The sequence below is a fragment of the Hyperolius riggenbachi genome, chromosome 7, assembly GCF_040937935.1.
Source record: "Hyperolius riggenbachi isolate aHypRig1 chromosome 7, aHypRig1.pri, whole genome shotgun sequence".
NCBI lineage: Eukaryota > Metazoa > Chordata > Amphibia > Anura > Hyperoliidae > Hyperolius > Hyperolius riggenbachi.
The window spans coordinates 279383567-279402985 of NC_090652.1; the positions used below are offsets into that span (position 1 = coordinate 279383567).

At 43.1% G+C, this 19419-nt stretch overlaps 1 protein-coding gene across 2 annotated transcripts in view; it reads right to left on the minus strand.

Moving 5' to 3' along the window:
• ACVR2A (activin A receptor type 2A) overlaps positions 1-19419 on the minus strand; it is a 105784-nt gene that overhangs the window by 17762 nt on the left and 68603 nt on the right. Inside the window, exons 3-7 of one of the 2 annotated variants that reach the window (XM_068245857.1) lie at positions 17834-17943; positions 16525-16679; positions 6713-6736; positions 3173-3316; positions 1139-1282 (exon numbers count right to left, since the gene is read on the minus strand). In XM_068245857.1, the coding sequence (XP_068101958.1) occupies positions 1139-1282; positions 3173-3316; positions 6713-6736; positions 16525-16679; positions 17834-17943 (577 nt within the window). The remainder of the gene's footprint in view (positions 1-1138; positions 1283-3172; positions 3317-6712; positions 6737-16524; positions 16680-17833; positions 17944-19419) is intronic. The other variant, XM_068245858.1, reaches the window with a different exon arrangement.

The window sequence follows — 19419 nt, forward strand, 5'->3', positions numbered from 1 at the left end:
TAGTGTATTCCATTGTCTGTATTATGTGCCCCATGTTTGTTTCTTACTTTGTACAGTGCCACGGAATATGTTGGTGCTTTGTAAATCAATAGTAATTTAAGAACATGGGAGTGATTATGAACGGTCTCTGTTGAGCAAATTAACTTATTTAAAGCGGATCCGAGATGAAAAACTAACTAGAACAAGTAACTTGTCTATATATCTTATCTATAGTTTACACAGCAAATCTAGCTGCAAACAGCTTCATAAGCATATGATTATTTATTCCTGTGATACAATGAGAGCGGCCATGTTCTGTTGTCACATTACATAAAGGCAAGCTGATCTGTATCTCCATCCCTCACGCCTGTGAAAACTTCACTCCCCTCTCCTCCTCCCCTCTGCCTCTAAAATCTCTGCTCTCCTCCTGCCCAGACTGAGCTCCCATAAGCCCTTGCTACATGGATCTGAGAGTGCCAAGGCACTCTGGAGAAGCTATGGGTGAGGCTTGTTTAGTTTATAGGGAACCAAAGTATTAAAACAACATGAAAGGAACACAATTATGCAATAAGTAAAAGTTTATCTCGGATCCACTTTAAATGACAGGTTGAAGCGCTGCCAGTCTAGATATCTGGAGGAGTTCATTAGGCCCGGGCAGTGTTCCCCAACCCTGTCCTCAGGGGCCACCAACAGTACATGTTTTGTAGAAATCCACAGAGGTAGATAATCAGCTCTGCTGAGACACTAATTACCCAACCTGTGCATGTTTGTGGTTTTCTGCAAAACATGTACTGTTGGTGGGCCTTGACGATAGGGTTGGGGAACTGTGCGTTAACTTTGCGTATTTTTGAGTTGTTGAACGCAACAGTCAGGTATTTGGGGGAAACTCACAGACAAGGACAGAATACACAATTCTGTGCAGATGCAATTCTTGTTGGAATTCAGACCTGCAAAGGGAGAGAGCTATCCTCTCAATACACTATGCTGCCCAATAGCATGCACGATTTCTCTGCTGACACACCTGGACTGATTACAGTAGACTGGCACTGCCACTCAGCATTCACTGTTCAGAATCCTTCTAGTAACACACACAGACACACAGACACAGACACCTGGAGTAGAATTCAGCTCAAGACGCACAGACATCACACCTACATACCTTTTCATGGAAAGCACTTATAAGCCACAGATCCGTGTCCAGGTTGGTGCCACGTTTTTCTGCACCAATGAATTGCAGGATGTTTTCGTGTTTCATGCCAGGAAGGCTGTAGATCTCATACTCATTCTGCCACGATAATTTATCCTGAGCAAAGAAAAGTGAGAGCCGTGTTCAGTAATTACAATAAAGGTGCCCATACACTAAGGCGATTAGCGGTCGATCGAAATACACAATACAATTTTTTTGTGCGATTCGATTCATTGATTCATTTCAACATGTCCGATCGGGATTCGATTTGATACATTTTGCCATTGTTCTGCTTAAATTTATTAAATGCATTATTGCACCATTAGATCCAATGCAACTCTACGGGCCATCGATCTGCTGCTAGATTTTCCATCCTGTCACATAGATCAAATCGACTGAAATCGGTCCAAACCTTTCTGCACACAAGTCTGACACAGGCTCACTTTTAAAGCGGACTTGAGTTACGCCCTCTCTGCTCTAAGATATGCAACAGCATAATAACCTTTACACAAAAAACATTGGTTACAGCTGATAAAAATCTTAAAATAAATCTGCACGGTTTCTACTCCCTTCATTCATGGAAGCAGACATATGATCCTGTGCTTTCTAATAAGCGTGTCTGCCAGCACTGTCATGGAAGTCAAGTGAGAGAGATCAAATTACAACTTGTGATTAATCACAGATGAGAGGGAATTAGACAGGCTAAACTCTAAATTCATACATGGTGCATTTCTGTAGGTTTTCCTTCTGTTCTGTGCAAGAGTTCAGGTCCACTTTAAAGATAAGCAACGGCTTAATAATGGTTAAAGAAAACCAGTTCTTTAAAGAGACACTGAATTGATTGTGTAGTACGAATAATTACTAGAACATTAGTAGCAAAGAAAATATTTTTTTCAGTTATATAGTGTTTTTTTATAACATTGCATCATTCTCCAATATTTGCACTTTACACACTACTCAGCATTCTAAATGATTTTACACAGGCGGCCAGTGAACTATTGACCTGTCCTCTGCTGAATTAAAAAAAAAAACAATAGTGACCGACAGTTGAGATAAGCTTCAGAAGACAGAGCTCTCTGCTAGTGTGGAGCTCAATGGCTCTTTTGCATAGATAACTGGAGTTTCTTAACTCTTCCTGTACTGGAAACAGACTCATGTCACTGCTCCTAATGTTTAATTTCTTAGCTGTACTACACATACAAATCATCAAAAAATGTTTTCGCTTCAGTGTCTCTTTAAGTTACAGTTAACGCCTACAATAAATCTGCAGTGTGTGTACTTCCTGCTTTCACGGAATCAGGCAAAGGGTTAACATCCTATGTTTACATATTAGCTGTGTCTGCTAAATTTCTGTGCTGACAGCTGAGTTATCAAATTACATTTAAGATTACTTGAATATGAGGGGGAATTAGGCTCTTCTCTCTATAAACACACAGGGTGCGATTCTCTCTGTTTTCCTAGTGTCCTGTGCAAGAGTTCAGGTCCACTAAGTCTACTGAACAACTGGGTGTTAAACGAATCTCCCCCCAAAGGGAGGTCCATTATTTGTGTGGACAAATAGGGGGGCAACACTGTCGTTCTGCGGCGCGGAGAGCAGCGCCACTCCCCACCCCTCATTCCAGGGAAAGTAAACAGCTGCTTCACCCCTAAAACCCCACACAATGAAACTCCTCCCCAAGGGGTAGATTTATCTACAAAGTTTTTTTGTTTTTTTTTAAGTTTCTAATAAAGTTTTAAACAAAAAGCATAAGGCCCGGCCACCCATCATAGGAGAGGTCACAAGTGGTTACATGCCACACGTGACATCACGGGCTGCGGTATCAGGTTTTCTCGCAGTCACGACAGGAATTAAGCCGTCATTCAGGCCGGATATGCTCGGCATTGAGCTGGAGATTTCTTGGGAAAACATTTCTTAGAAACACATTTCCTAGGCTTCTGAAAGCTGATAAGCCTGAGCAATGGAGATGAAGGGTCTGGCGGGGCACGTTGGAACACGTCTGCACATACCTGGATGGGGAATATTTTGACAGCTACGAGTTCGTTCAATAGCTGCGCTTTCCACACGCAACCAAACCTCCCTCGAGCTTTCACCTCCAGAAGCTGCAGAGGCTTCAGGCCCAGCAGTGGAGAGGGCGGTGGAGGTCCTGGATCCTGCAAGAGAGAGAGGAAAGCATTACAGATATACTCCTGTCTTCAGTGCATACACAGAGGTGGTTATGATCCATGCAATGCTCCGTCATCCGCTCACTGCCAATACATGTGCCTGCACTGCTTCCTGCAATAATGAACTCCCTGCTCCAGTAGATTAGGCTTATATGCACCGTACCACAAACAGCAAACAATTACATAACAAATACATGCATGTGTGTCCATGTAGAAAAAATAAATAAAATCACTTAAAAATAAATTGGTCACAAACAGGCATTTGCAATAATCTGAATCATTATTCTAAGTCTTAAGGTGTCCATACGCTAATCTGTTTTCCCCAGCAGATTCGATCACTGATCAATGGCACTTTTCGGCCTGGACTAAATTTTGGTTGCAAGGGTGTAGCAGCCTAGAGCTCCAGGGCCAGTGATGTCCCCCAAGCTTTAGTGTATTCCAGGGGCCCCCGTTCACACCAGCGGAGCACGATCACAAGCTCCCTCATATCTCCATCTGTCTCCATCTCCCCAATCAAGAGCTCCAATTTGGGTACCGCAATGGGCTGTAATGTGAATTGGGCGCCAGCAATAGCTGTAGACCAATTTATGATAAAAATGGGGCAATTCCGGCGCTGGCAACAGACAGAGCCTGAATTATGTGTATAGTCAGTAGGACAGTGCAGGAGTACAGTTACATCAGGGTGAGCAGTCTTTCAGCTTCACCCTGCACCCTAATGTACCCGAACTGCTGTCATCCTGTTTTCATCTTCCCAAGGTCTGCTCTCAGTGACCTGGTGGCACATGAGTAGGTACATGCCATCAGGTAACAGAGAAGAGGCACCAGGAAGATGGACAACACAGGAGGGAGTGCACCAGCTGTACAGGTAACTCTGCATCCAGGCGCTACCTGCAGCACTTCTGTTGTGACCAGGCCATATTGTCTTAAAGGACACCTGGGGTGACACGTGACATGATATGATATGATAGACATGTGTATGTACAGTGCATAGCACACAAATAAATATAGCGTGTTCCATTTTTACTTTCTCTGTCTGAAAGAGTTAAAAATCAGGAATGAAAGTGACAGTTTGTCTGGGTCAGACTAGAGCATAACCCTCACTGATAAGGAATTACAGCCATAAAACACTTTCCTGGCACAAAATGGCTTCTGAGAGCAGGAAAGAAATAAAAAGGGCAATAGTTCATAGATTTTAGCTCTGGCATACTTCAATGAATGTGTCATTGAGAAGAGGCCATGAAACAGTAAAAACTTCAAAAAAAATTGATTTACATATAAAATAAAACTGTGGGATAACTAAAAAAAGTCATTTTTAGGAGGAGGAGATACAATAGTTTTTTTTCCACCTTGGATATCCTTTAAGCATGGAGTAAACTATAATCTCCATGCAACACACAGCCCAACCCTTTGAAGCAATAAGAAAAAAAAAACACCAATTAAAATGCTCAGACCACTAATTCGGAGGTATTTTTTGTTTACATTACTAGACTGAGGATTCAGATTATTACATATGACCCTTTAAAATGCCTTCGTGCCATGAATATTTTAATAAAGCGAGTTACAAAGTGAAGCGACCCAAAGTAGCCGTATATTAGCCTTGCCCTCCTCTAAGTCATCACTGCTCGGTTACATAAAGGAGATACACACATGGGCAATTTGGATCACAGGACAGTATATGCTTAAAGGAAGATTAACAAGTCTAACCATCTTGTTCCTGGGGGAGGGTCAGAGTGAAGTCACTGCCATATTACAACAGAGATGTCCAGTCTGACATCTACCCCAATAAAAACACACTTATATGATAGCTGCACAAATACTGTCAGTACCGCTGAAATGCAATTTATTTTAAAGTCGTACCAACGAAAACATCATAGACCAATGACAGCTCTATACTCGCGGCAATTTGGTAGCGCCCACTAATTTGAAATGGGGGACCCAACGGGAAACACTAATGCTAAAATTGCACACCAGGACCCTCTATGGCTTCAGCTCACTTCAGCTACCACCTCCGCTCGCCCAACTTGACTAAACTTATTCAGTTGGTGGCGTGGATAGCGTTTCCTGCTGGGCTCCCTATTTCTTACTAACTAGTGGTCTCAACCAAATTGCAGTGAGCAGGCAGCGGGACTAGCGCAGAAGAGGCTGCCTGGAGGGGTGACAGGACTGGAGTAGCCTCCATACTCTGTACTGTCACACAGGGGAAATATAACCTGCACTGCATCCTGATAACAGAGGTGCAGCACTTTGTAGAGACAGCCATCCTCCTTCGCACCCTTCTTAGGCATAGGCAGCAATGCAGAGGAGCGAGCGCTCAGGTCCAATCAGCAGCAAGGAGACTGGTGACCAGAAATTCTGGAATTTGTGAAACTAAATCGTGCACCTGGCTGGGCTGCTTGTATGCCAATTACTATGAGCTTACTGGTTGTAAGTCTGCTGTAATATCAATCCAAAAGTGCTGCACATATATCCTATAATATTACAACTGAACATGATCATCATTTCAGCTGACAGCGCAGTTGGTACAGGCATCTCCTCCTCTTCTGCATCCATGTAAACATGTCTAACGCGTGTACAATGTCACACGGCACGATCCCCCTCCCACCACCCACCCCTGTCCAGATCAACTTGCCCAAGGGCACTGTTCTCCCCACTCAAGTATGCATTACGGCAGTGCAGGAGTTGGGTGCCTGGGAGTGGCAAAAGTGAAAAATATTGATAATTTAGATTATGGATACTTTACTATGCACCCAATTTAACTTGAACCCTTTCTTTTCTAAATACCAGTTTCCTGGCAGCCCTGCTGATCTATTTGGCTGCAGTAGTGTCTGACTCGCACCAGGAACAAGCATGCAGCTAACCTTGTCAGATCTGACAATGTCAAAAACACCTGATCTGCTGCATGCTTGTTCAGGGTCTAGGGCTGAAAGCATTAGAGGCAGAGGGCCAGCAGGGCTGCCTGGCAACTGGTATTGCTTAAATGGAAATACATATGGCAGCTTCCATATCCCTCTCGCTTCATTTGTCCTCTAAGACTTAATAGACCGCTATTAATTCCTATGTAGTAACCACATCAGATGCCCAACTCAGTACTAGGGTGCCTGATAACCAATAATGAACACAGACATCTATCAGCCACCTGCTGACCCCTACCCCCCCCCCCCCCACCCACCCCACTCCCTTGTGTGCTGCTCATCGATCCTACAAGCCGCTCATGTGATGCAGAGCAGTTGATTAGACAGGGTTATTCGATCACTGCTGTAGTAAGTAAGCCGGCAGAGCTGGCACGTGTGTTTGGAACGTTACAATGACCCCCCCCCCCCCGGAACCCACAAGGGTCATGCACAGCACTAGGTGTTACCAGTTTGTGGAAGCAAGTCATCTTACCTCTATCATTATGTGAAAGGCGTGCTTGAGAAGAAAAACACACAGGCAAGAGCAATTACTATCTGCACCTCAGCAGGCATAAGGTCATCTTACATTCCAAGTAACGCGCATATTACCATAATCTTCACAAGATTACATGATAATCAAGCACTGAAGAAATTAGGTCACATTCCTTTGAAATGTCTTTTTATGAGTCACGCAGTGTAATGATATCAACTCTGGCCTGCTCTGAAAGACTCGGCAGGGTGTACTTCTGCTTGTGGACACCAGAGGTCACTGTTGCCATATGAGAATGTCAGTACAGTAGAAGTGAGCACATGGGGAAGCAGTCACAGCATTCCCACCCATAGAAGCCAGGGGAGCTTTATATTAAGCCAGCACTCCTTTATTTTGCTCTCAGTATTGATCTCAGTTTTAATTCAACAGTTTGTTACCTCGCTCTTGCTTTTGTCATTTTCTAATTGTCTGTCTTTTCCCTTTAGTTCCAAACAGAACTATTTTGACCCAGCAAAGAAAACCATTAGAGCCTAAAGTCAGAATTGAACAAGGTAAATTCTAATACCCTTCAGTAAGTGTCACTTGTCAAGAGAGTTTGATCCTGCGGGCGGTATAGTGGGGAAAGAGTGCTGTACAAACACGTTGCTCAGCTATACCCGAGCAATATGTACAGTCTCTGCGGAGATGGGATGACTGAGCAACACCAGATTGAGTGGCTTAGACTGGGAAGGGTAAGGAGAGAATCCATGCACACAGCCATTGCTGTATAAGGATTCAGCGTGCCAGATGTGCAATCTCGGGGAACACATGTACACACACTAGAACCTGGGATAAGCGGACCCAGAATGGCTTCCCAGTGTACCAGGCCTTCCTTACAGGAAGCAGGCTTAAAGGAACACCAGTGAACATAATGTAATAAAAAAGGGCTTCATTTTTACAATAATTCTGTATAAATTATTTAGTTAATGTTTGACCATTGTAAAATCTTTCCTCTCCCTGATTTAAGGCCGGTTTCCACTAGTGCGGAAACCAGGCTGAATCCGCAGTTTTCCCGCAGGCAAATTGATTGTGGAAACTCTGCCATAGGAAACAGTGGCGTCAGTTTCCGTGCGGGAGGCTGCAAATCCCATAGGCGTGCATGGCACTGCTGCTGGGATTTGTCTGCGTACTCCCAGACTCGGAAGTGCCGCCTCGCAACCATGTGCGGCACTACTGAAAATAGGCCCTTATATTCTGACACATGGTGACATTTTTACTGCTGGCAGGTGATGTCAGTGTAAGGAGATGCTGCTTGCTTTTTTGGGGGCAGTTGGAAACAGCTGTTATTTCCCACAATGCAACAAGGCTCCCACAGTGTGATGTCAGAACCATGGTCCTGACATCACACTGTGGGAGGAGTTTCACCACAATATCAGCCATACAGAGCCCCCTGATGATCAGTTTGAGAAAAATAATATATTTCTCATGGGAAAGGAGGTATGAGCTTCAATTCTTGGTTACGGTTTCTCTTTAATCCCCATATGAACCTTATCCACAGCTTCTGCAGAGAATTCAGCGAGTATATAGCAATCATGACTCCTCTTGGCCACTCAGACAGCAAACCACCTACAGGATCACTTTGGGTGACTGACCGCTATTAGCATTGTTCTCTACACTTACCCCATCCTGGATCGCTTAGTCCGGATCCCAGATGGGTGAGATGCCTTGTATGTGTTAACCAGGCTTTAGTAATTATCAGACCAAAGACTTCTAAACAGGCAAGCACAGCTGAAATGCATGTTTCTGAACTGTGACAGTTCAGTACCACAATACTTATAAAGTACACCAGTCCACATAACCGCTTTGAGAATTTGCCTTGTTCAATTTGGGGTTTTACGGGGCCCTAACTTAAGCGGACCTGAACTCAGAACTTCCTCTCTGCTCTAAAAGATACGCAACAGCATAACCTTTACAGAAGAAAAAAAAATCATTTGTTACAGCTGATACAAATCCTGAAATAAATCTGAAGTGCGTCTACGTCCTGCTTTCGTGGAAGCAGACTAAAGGTGCCCATACACGTCAGATTAGCAGCAGATAGATCATCAGATGAATTTCTTATCTGACTGATGTTTTCTTAGAACATTTTTTACTAGGATAGAATTCCAACAGATTTCAGTTTGAAATCTATTGAAATTCGATCTGATGGCATTTTTTTGCCATCAGATTTCCATTAGGGCCAATGCAAAATGATAAGCAATCTCATCTGATCGACCTAGATTTTCCACCCTGCCAGTTCGATGGAAATCCATCGAAATCGGCCGATCGGTCGATTGGCTAACCGATCGATCAATTTTGATTGATCAGAAAATCGGCTGCATGTATAGGCCCCTATAGGGTTAACATCCTGCGTTTACAAATTAGCTGCTCTGCCTTGGCAGCCAGCTGAAATATCACAGTACACTTGTGAATTGTCACAGATGAGGGGAAATTACACAGGTTAAACTCTCTAAAGACATACAGGGTGTTTTCCTTCTGTCCTGTGCAAGAGTTGAAGTCCACTTTAAGGTAGCCAAGCATAGGTTGCCTGCAACTCCAATAAACCAAGGATTATCTATTGGTTTAGCGATCAATGCCCCACAGATCAATCTTCAGTCATTCTGATTAATTCAGATAACATGGCTACCCCCGCCAGCTTTGCACAGTTCAATTCAGAATATAGTTATGTAGCTTGCTGACTGACCCCGGCCCCTATTGGACAAAAACGTTACTGCAGCTCCACATCAAGCTTCCAATCGCTCATCTGTCTGAAACCAATTGGAAGTTTAGCAATCAGCAGGGAACAGATTACTGAATCCATTAAGTTGCAGATGGAATTGAGCGTTTTGTGGCTACTACTATTCTGTTGCATCAGAGCTGCCTCAGCTAGATCTAGGAATGCAAATATTTACAGCAGAACCATTACTTAGGTTCCCACTGTATATAAAGACATAACCCTTGTGTCAGCATTACCAAATCCCATTAGTCATCATAACGGAAGAATCTGATTATAGAACACTTCCTATTCCGCTCCTAGCAACCAATCAGCTTTCAGCTTCTACATTTTGTTACTTCAAGAGTTAAAACAAACTGCACACTGGTTGCTACTAGGGATACAAGTTTATGTTACAGATCATTTTTCCGAGCATAACTGAATAGAGAAAGGTGATTGATCCACTTACAGGAATCACCTTTAAACCACACCAGGAAGTGATAGGGATATGGAAGCTGACATTTTAAAGGACCTCTATCGCGAAAATCTTAAAAATTTAAAATACATGTAAACATATACTGTACAAATAAGACGTACGTTTCTTCCACAGTAAAATGAGCCATACGTTACTTTTCTCCTATGTTGTGGTCACTTACAGGAAGCAGTAGAAATCTGACATTACTGACAGATTTCGGACTAGCCCATAATCTCATGGGGGGTTCTCAGGATTTTCTTTATTTTTAAAAGCATTTAGTGAAGGGCAGTTGCTCCGTCCAGCTGCCAAGTGTACGGTGAGCAGGGAGGCTGGCCAGCATCATTGTATAAATCTTTCAGGTATTGGCCTCAATTCACTAAGCTTATCTCCTGTCTTTAATAAAGTTTCTAGAGTGGTCACCATGGTGATGAGGCATGTCGTATTCAGAAAACATTTTACCTCAGGCAAACCTAAAGTTAACTCTTCAATCCTTAAAATAACTCTAGAGTTAGACAGGCTGTTAATTAACTGCGTGTGAAAATAACTACAGAGGAGGTAAATTAACTATAGAGGAGGTAACTTAAAGAGAATCTGTATTGTTAAAATCGCACAAAAGTAAACATACCAGTGCGTTAGGGGACATCTCCTATTACCCTCTGACACAATTTCGCCGCTCCTCGCCGCATTAAAAGTGGTTAAAAACAGTTTTAAAAAGTTTGTTTATAAACAAACAAAATGGCCACCAAAACAGGAAGTAGGTTGATGTACAGTATGTCCACACATAGAAAATACATCCATACACAAGCAGGCTGTATACAGCCTTCCTTTTGAATCTCAAGAGATCATTTGTGTGTTTCTTTCCCCCTGTTCTCATGCACTGAAGTTTCAGGCTGCTTGTTTCTTCCTGCAAACAGCTTTGCCCTTGTCTAATTCTTCAGTATGTGAAAGCCCAGCCAGCTCAGAGGACGATTTATCCAGCTTGTAAAAGATAAGAGAGAAGCTGCTCTAATCCTAAATATCACACAGGCAGTGTGCAGAGAGGGGCCTGGATGGGGGAGTTCATAGCAGAACCACAAGACTGAAGAACTTGGCAGCCTTCCAGACACAGGCTGACAAGTCTGACAGGGGAAAGATACATTGATTTATTACAGAGACTGTGATAGCAGAAAGTGCTGCAGTAAGCCAGAACACATTAGAATAGCTTTTTGAACTTGTAGGATGATAAAAAACAGGATGCAATTTTTGTTACGGAGTCTCTTTAAGGAATGAAGAGATAAGATAACTCTCTCCTGTGTGGAGGTAAGTTTTCTCTTGCCTTATTATCTCCAGCATGATCTTAGGTGAATTGAGTTAAAGAGTTAACTTTAGGTTTGCCTGAGGTAAAATGTTTCCTAAATACTACATGCCTTATCACCATGGTAACAACTCTAGAAATGTTATTAAAGACAGGAGATAAGCTTAGTGAATTGAGGTGTCTTTATAAAGAATAAAGGCCATGCTGAGAATCCCCCATGAAGAGATGGACTAACCCAAAACCTGTCGGTTATGCCAGATTTGTACTACCTACTGTAAGTGACAGCAACATAGTAGAAAAGTAATGTATGGCTCATTTTACTCTGGAAGAAATGTACTTCTTATTTGTATGTGTTTTAAATTTTGAGATTTTCATGACCGTTCCTCTTTAGTCAATACCCGTTGCCTGGCAGCCCTGCTGATCCTCTGCCTCTAATACTTTTAACCATAGGCCCTGAACAAGCATGCAGATTAGATGTTTCTTAAGTCTGAATCAAACACCTGAAACAAGCAGGCGTCTAATATATTCAGACACTACTGCAGCCAAAGAGATCAGCAGGATGCCAGGCAATTGGTGTTTACAAAAAAATAAATATGGCAGCCTCCATATCCCTCACTTCAGGTGTCTCAAGTCTATATTGGCTGGTCACAATCATGTGCTCATTATCTGCACTTTATTAGAGAGATGTCCATTGTAAGGCATTGATGGGCAACCCACCAGATAAAAAAGGGTTTTAAGTGTGGTCCCCAAATTAGCCTAAAGCTTACTCAACATATTTTTTAAGATGAACTTTACTCAATATTGCTTTATGAACAAAATGACTCATTTATAACTTTTTTTATATAAACAATTCTGTCAATGTTTGCCGATTGTAAAAAAAAAAAAATCTTTACGGCTGGTAGGTGCAACTCTGAGGAATGTTTGTTTACTGTGTGTTCCAAAGTCAGTAGAAGCACCTAGTCTCCCAGAGTACTCTGGAAGGAACATTTTGCATACCTAAGCTTCACTGGGAGGGCGGGCTACAGCAGTATAGATATAAGAAGGGTTTCTGATGCCAATTCCAGGATAAGAACTCTAAAAGTGGGTATCTTGGATATTTTACTACATTCTACTCTGTCACTAGGGTGCCTTTATAAAGGAAACCATTTTCTAATAGCTATAGGATCTGCCACGTTCTCTCCTCCCCTTCTAGTTGCCGATTTTCCATTACTAATCCACAGGGAAGGTGTGAAGACAGCCTCTGTGGCTTCTGTAAACTCTGAATACCATGTCCAATCAACCCATCCCTCTGCTGCAAAAACTTTTTGTTTGCTCTCTGCTAATGTGTGCAATAAAATAATTAGAGCTGTCTTTATCTGCCTGAAATTTCTGGGTCCATAAGTAGGAGGAAGTAGGTTAAAAACAACCCTCTGCTAAACTTTTAAATGTAAAAAGAAGAGGTAAAATAAAAATGTTATTTGCACATTAAAGAGACTGAAGTCTCTTTTTTTTACTTGATTTTCTTATAAAATCCTCTTCAGCATTACATTCTAAGCTGAATCTCTGCATTCCCGCGGCAGAACAAGTGATTTATAGTACAGAAATAGACCTGCAAACTTCCACGACTTTGCAGGTCGCAGATTCTGCTGCCCTGGGGAGGCAGATCTTTGCGCTGTAGTTCTGCCCCCAAAGCAGTCAATCTCCGCCTCTCCCCGCCCCTCTTAGTGAAAGAAGACATGGAGGCGGAGACAGACTGGAGAGGAGGCAGAGCTACAGCGTACAGCTCTTCCTCTTCCAGGAAGAAAAGCCCTGCAAGCCCTGGAACTTTGCAGGTCTATTTCTCTACTATAAATCACTTGTTCTGCCGCGGGAATGCAGAGATTCAGCTTAGAATGTAATGCTGAAGAGGATTTTATAAGGAAATAAAAAAACAAATTAAAAAAACAAAACAAAACACACTTCAGAGTCTCTTTATCTTTGCTATTGAGATGCCCTGCATGCTAAAAATACTGCTTGGTTCACCTTAATCCATTCTTGAGCAGTTCCATGTCGGTTGTGTATTTGACGTAAAAGAACTAATTTTTGCACCAAAAAGCACAGCTTACACTGAAGTACATACAGTACATACTAAGGCTGACATGCTTGTATCTTACAGAGGGAGTAAAATAACTACACTGCATGGATTGGATTGGGTTGTGCAGGGTCTCCATTTTAAGCACACTAACACTTTATATTTTTGTTTTTGGATAATAAAATGAATGCAAGGAATGTGGTTACTGTAAGCCGTTGCTAAAACTGACTTTATCGCACTTTTCTTCCATCAAGCCAAAGAGGGCAATTACTGGTGCTGCTATGGAGACAGACTGACAAACATGAGAGCTGAACTCTGTTCAGAGAGCTCCGCAGCAGCCAACACTGCACAAGCCCCAAATCCAGCACTTCACAGAGGAGCTAAATCCGTCCGGAAACAGATACATGCTACACTTCAATCGTTCAAACCAACGATCTGAAGTGATGCCTGCAGCTGTCTTGTTAATCAATCGCTATGAAGGATTTTCTGAAAGAACACACGAGGTGACATGGTGAGATAAGACATGTGTATGTACAGTGCCAAGCACACATAACTAGGCTATGTTCCTTTCTTTCTCTGCCTGAAAGTTAAAAATCAGGTATGCAAGTGACAGTTTCTGTCCTGGTGGAGACCAGGTTTGTCTATAGCATAACCCTCGCTGATAATTACAATCATAAAACACTTTCCTGGCAGAAAATGGTTTCAGAGAGAAGGAAAGAGATCAGAAGGGTCAATAGTTCATAGATTTCAGCTCTGACATACTTCAATGAGTGTGTCATTGAGCAGAGACAATGAAACAGTAAAGACTTAAAGGATGCCAGAGCCAGGAAAAGGCATGTATGTTGAGCCGTCCTCATGCCCACCACTCCCCCCCTTCTCCTTTCTGCCCCTCTGCTGCTTCTAAAAGCCCTCCGGCACCCTCTTCCGGGTCGCCGGAGCCTGGCAATACAGCTCGCCAGCGCTGGTCCAGCTGCAGCCAGGGGCGCATGACGTCATCACCATACATGCCTGCTCCCCCGCTTCTCATATGTCCTTCGGCTCTGGCATCCTTTCAAAAGCAGAGTTAAATATAAAAATTCTGTTAGATAACTTAAAGGGACACTTAAACAAAAAAAATGAGTTTTACTCACCTAGGGCTTCCAATAGCCCCCTGCAGCTGTCCGGTGCCCTCGCCGTCTTCCTCCGATCCTCCTGGCCCCGCCGGCAGCCACTTCCTGTTTTGGTGACAGGAGCTGACAGGCTGGGGACGCGAGTGATTCTTCGCCTTCCCAGACACATTAGCACCCTCTATGCTGCTATATGGTATATGATATACGCTATAGCAGCATAGATGACGCTATTGTGGCCAGGATCGCGAAGAATCCCTCGCGTCCCCAGCCTGTCAGCTCCTGTCACCGAAACAGGAAGTGGCTGCCGGCGGGGCCAGGAGGATCGGAGGGAGACGGCGAGGGCACCGGACAGCTGCAGGGGGCTATTGGAAGCCCCAGGTGAGTAAAACTCATTTTTTTTGTTTGACATAAGTGTCCCTTTAAGAAAAATTCATTTTTGGGCACTGGAGGATAGTTACAATTGCTTATTTCATCAGTTTATGTTTACCTCGTGGTTCCTTTAAAGGATAATCAAAAGAGCAGATAGATTTAAAACTTTGTAGCAGGTCTGCTGAAATTTTCAAAAATCACACAAAGCAGATCTGAGATGAAAAAGTAACTATAACAAGTAACTTGTCTGTATATCTTATCTAAAGTTTACACAGCAAATCTAGCTGCAAACAGCTTTAAAAGTTTTTAAATATTTATACAATGAGGGCAGCCATGTTCTGTTTGTCACACTACACTGAGGCAAGCTGATGGCATCTTCAGCCCTCAGCTCAATCCCCTCCTCTCCTCCCCTCTGCCTCTGAAATCAATGGCTAGTAACCTCCTCCTCCTTCTGCCCAGACTGAGCTCCCATAAGCCCTTTACTACCTGGGACTGAGTGCCAAGGCTCTCTGAAAAGCTGTGGGCGAGGCTTGTTTAGTTTATAGGGAATTAGAGTATTAAAACAAAACAAAAAAAGTATTTGGCTTGAGGAATGCCCTATAAACTATATGAAAGGAACATAATTATGCAATGAGTAAATGTTTATCTTGGATCCACTTTAACCGTTTACATATTTTCCAAAAAAGCAATTCCTTCAGAATCTTACTAGGTTGACTTGAATAATCATCTCCTATGAATGGCTGGCGTGAAAGACCCTCCAAGGGAATCTCCCTCAGGTCCCCAGTTCACATTCAGAACTGTTGCCATTGTTGAAGGGGTGAAAATCGCTAAGACTATCAACCCTACAGCTTTTAGACACCTCACTGCTAAAAGAAGGTAGACACCATTTCTCTAATTGTCATCCGGGACAACCTGAGATCCGGTCCCGCCCAGGATCTGTGGAAACACACAACCAAGAAGTTTAAAAGCCCCCGCCCACCCTCCATCCTCAGATTTGTCAAGCGGCAACTTGGTCAAGTGCATCTACTTTCATCAAACACTACAGAGTGGATGTATTATCTCAACAAGATCAGTCGTTTGGCAGAAAGGTGCTCCAGGCGGTTGTCCCTCCCTAGGTGAGTCTTTTCTTTGTAAAGACTTCTTGCCTATCTCTCACATTGTCCCGGATGACAATTAGAGAAAGACTCCTATTAGACCTACCGGTAATGGAGTTTCTGATTGTCATCCGGGACAAACATCTATAACCCTTCCCTTCTCCTGTCTTGCACCTTTCTCTGTTAAGATTCAGGATCACAGGGTATTGTTCTGTAGTCACTTATGGGTGCCTAAATTTCTTCCTTCATCTTGGTGTTTCTAGTCTACGTTACTTTTAGACGCACTGAGGATGGAGGGTGGGCGGGGGCTTTTAAACTTCTTGGTTGTGTGTTTCCACAGATCCTGGGCGGGACCGGATCTCAGGTTGTCCCGGATGACAATCAGAAACTCCATTACCGGTAGGTCTAATAGGAGTCTATCATCTCCCAACACCACCCCATGTAATGCGGAATCCATGTAATCCTGGAAGGAGCTGGTGTGGTGACCATCTTGAAGGCAACAGCATGAAGAGGTTCTCCACTAAACCAGCGAAAAAAATGGCGAGAGAGAAATGGCGAACCCCCGAGGATTCCCTGAGAAGGTAACCTTATGTTTTCTCTGCACAGCATCAGGTGGAGCTGCAGCTACAGAGTTCTGCTTTAATGAGAAGGACTGACTTCTACAGCTCTAAAAGAGTCTTCAGAGAGGATAAATACCTGTGTGGGGACCAGCACTGGAGGATAAGCAAGCTTATGATGTCTGTACATCCAGAAGGAGAACAGGATGATCACCGCCAAACCCATGATGGGCACCAAAGAGTAAAGCAACGTGTTGAACAGGGGAGGCTTCTGGGTAAATGAGTAAGTAGTAGCTGCAAAATGAAGGGGAGGAATCAGCTGAAGACATTTTGCATCTAGACAATTAAAAAACACAAACTGCGGATTTAAACTAGGTATAATCTCACAAACTACTTGAAATGAATGTGGCAATCATGAGATAAGTATTCCAGAGAATTGCATTGAGCGCAGTGGCACTTGCTTCCCTACTGGTAGAACAACAATTTTTCACCTGGAACGGACAAGAGGCTTGTGTGAATGGGCAATTAGGGGAATTCTATGCTGATCACTATAATTTAATGAGAGAGAGCAAGTATGGGTCTGTGGGCTGTGAAGGAGTTCAGGTCAGATTCTTATGACAGCTTAATTTTTGGGTTATAAAAGGTCTCAGTCATATTTATAACTTGGGGCACACTGAAGAAATCTGTTGTAATCTCTGGATTTCTACTACTATCGCAAAAAATTGTAAAATTTAAAAGACATGAAAACACATAAAAAGTACATTTCTCCAAGAGAAAAATGTGCTATAATTTATTTTTCTCCTAGGTTGCTGTCACTTACAATAGGTTGAAGAAATCTGACAGAACTGACAGGTTTTGGACTAGCCCATCTCTGCATGGGGGATTCTCAGGCCCATTTCATACCAGGGAGATTTTATTGCATTGCCACACGGTAACGCTCACCAATGAAAGTCTATAGGGCCTTACATACCTGTATGTAGGGATGCGCCGTGAAAGAAGTGTCATTTCTAATGCTTGGCCCCTGCGAGCGCACCTGTGCGTTGTCTGGCATTGTCAGCGGCGGCGTGCGTCAAACCGCAAGTCATGCAAGTCTATGGCGGCGCAAGAATGTTAAAGTGGCCGCTGCACGTAATTGCGTCGTTATTTTGTCAATACATTTCCGCGCAATCTTTTCAGCCACAGGAAGTGAGCGCTAAAGAGCCTCACTTCCTGCTTGGCCTGCCGCCAGTGGGGATTACCGCGGAAATCGCACAGCAAAAAAAAGAAAAGAAAAACCGCCCAGTGTAAATCCAGCCTCGTTTTTTTTTACAAAAACACTTGGCGAAGGGCACTTCACAATTACAATTTTTTGCAATAGTGGTCCTTTAAAGCATAAAAAAAAAAAAAAAAGCACAGAATGAACAGAATGAACATAATTGAAGGCAATGCACAATGCATAGTTCACTTACGTTGGACAACGTCCACCTCTGGGAAGTGGAAGAATCGGTCATTGCAGGAGCTGCCTTCACAGCAACAAAAAAACACATCTGGGTTTTCCTTCCTCTCCACACATTCACTCCTGGAAGGAAAAAAAAATAGGTAAAAAGTTAAAGGGTTACAACCCTTCAGTGTAAGATAATCACACAAGTCATTCCGACAGCCGATAAATCTCTTCCACCTTCAGGCTGCACCTCCTGGAACTTACAGATCTGTGTAGCTTGGAAATAGACCAATCAAATGCAACAGCTGCTGGTCCATTTCCAAGCTGCATAAATGTGATTAACATTTGCATCACCTCACAATTATTAGTATTTTATTGAGCATCCCTTAGCAGTGAAGTCTGAGGAACATCCAGCGACTTAAAGTGAACCAGAGACGAAGCACCCAAATGTATTTTGCCATATACATCAGTGGGAACATTAGAGAAAACACCTACCCTGCTCTCGCTTTCATCCTTCACTGCTCAGCCTGCTTCTTATCAGCCCTGATAAAATCCCCGACTGAGCATTCAGTCTGGCTTTGCTCAGGAATATTTATAGCTGAGTCTGTCTAATCTGATGTCTTTTCAAGCCCAAGCCTTCCCCCATGTGGCTCTGCTATAATAACTCAGCTATGATGATTCCTGAGCAAAGCCAAACTGAATGCACAGGCTGAGCAGTGAAGGATGAAACAGAGCATAGTAGGCGTTTTCTCCAATGTTCCCACTGATACATATGGTAAAATACACGAGGGTGCTTCGCCTCTGGTTCACTTTAAACTCATCCCATTCCTTTCTGTCATGGCTCTAGTAACAGTCAATGAAATCAGCCCCCATACTTTACCTTAAAGGGGACCTGAACGCAGAACTTACTCTCTGCTCTAAAAGATAAGCAACAGCATAATAACCTTTGAAGAAAAACATATTTGTTACAGCTGATACAAATCCTGCAATAAATCTGCAGTGTGTACTTCCTGCTTTCATGGACGCAGACATAGGGTTAACATCCTGTGTTTACAAATTAGCTACTCTGCCGAGCAAATTTAGGGGTAATTGGGTGATTGTTAACTTCCCCTCCCCCATCTCCCATTTGCTCTGCCAAGGCAGTCAGCTGACAGCTGAAAGATCATATACAACTTGTGATTAATCACAAATTAAGGGGGGGGGGGGAATTAGACAGGCTTAAGTCTCTAAATACATACAGGGTGCATTTCTATAGGTTTTCGTCCTGTGCTATGCAAGAGTTCAGGAAAAACTTTAGCACCAAGAACTAGAAGAAGCGGGACTGGTGGCCATTTTGAAAAAGGGCATCGTCAGATATGCCAATATAGAGATGAAACAGTTAAATACCATGAGGAGAACGTGATGCAGGTTAAGTACAGTCTTGGCACTATACTCAGTCACCTCCACAAGTTACTGCAAACGGCTCATGGAGAAAAGGTTAAACACTAGTTTGGTTTTAAAGCAAACCTGTGAGTTTTACCCTCGCCAGCATTTAATTTCTCTGAAATGTTTGTACCAAAAGCAGTACAATTTTCTTGCGCTTCTTTATATTGCGGACCGCTTGCAAGCTGTCCA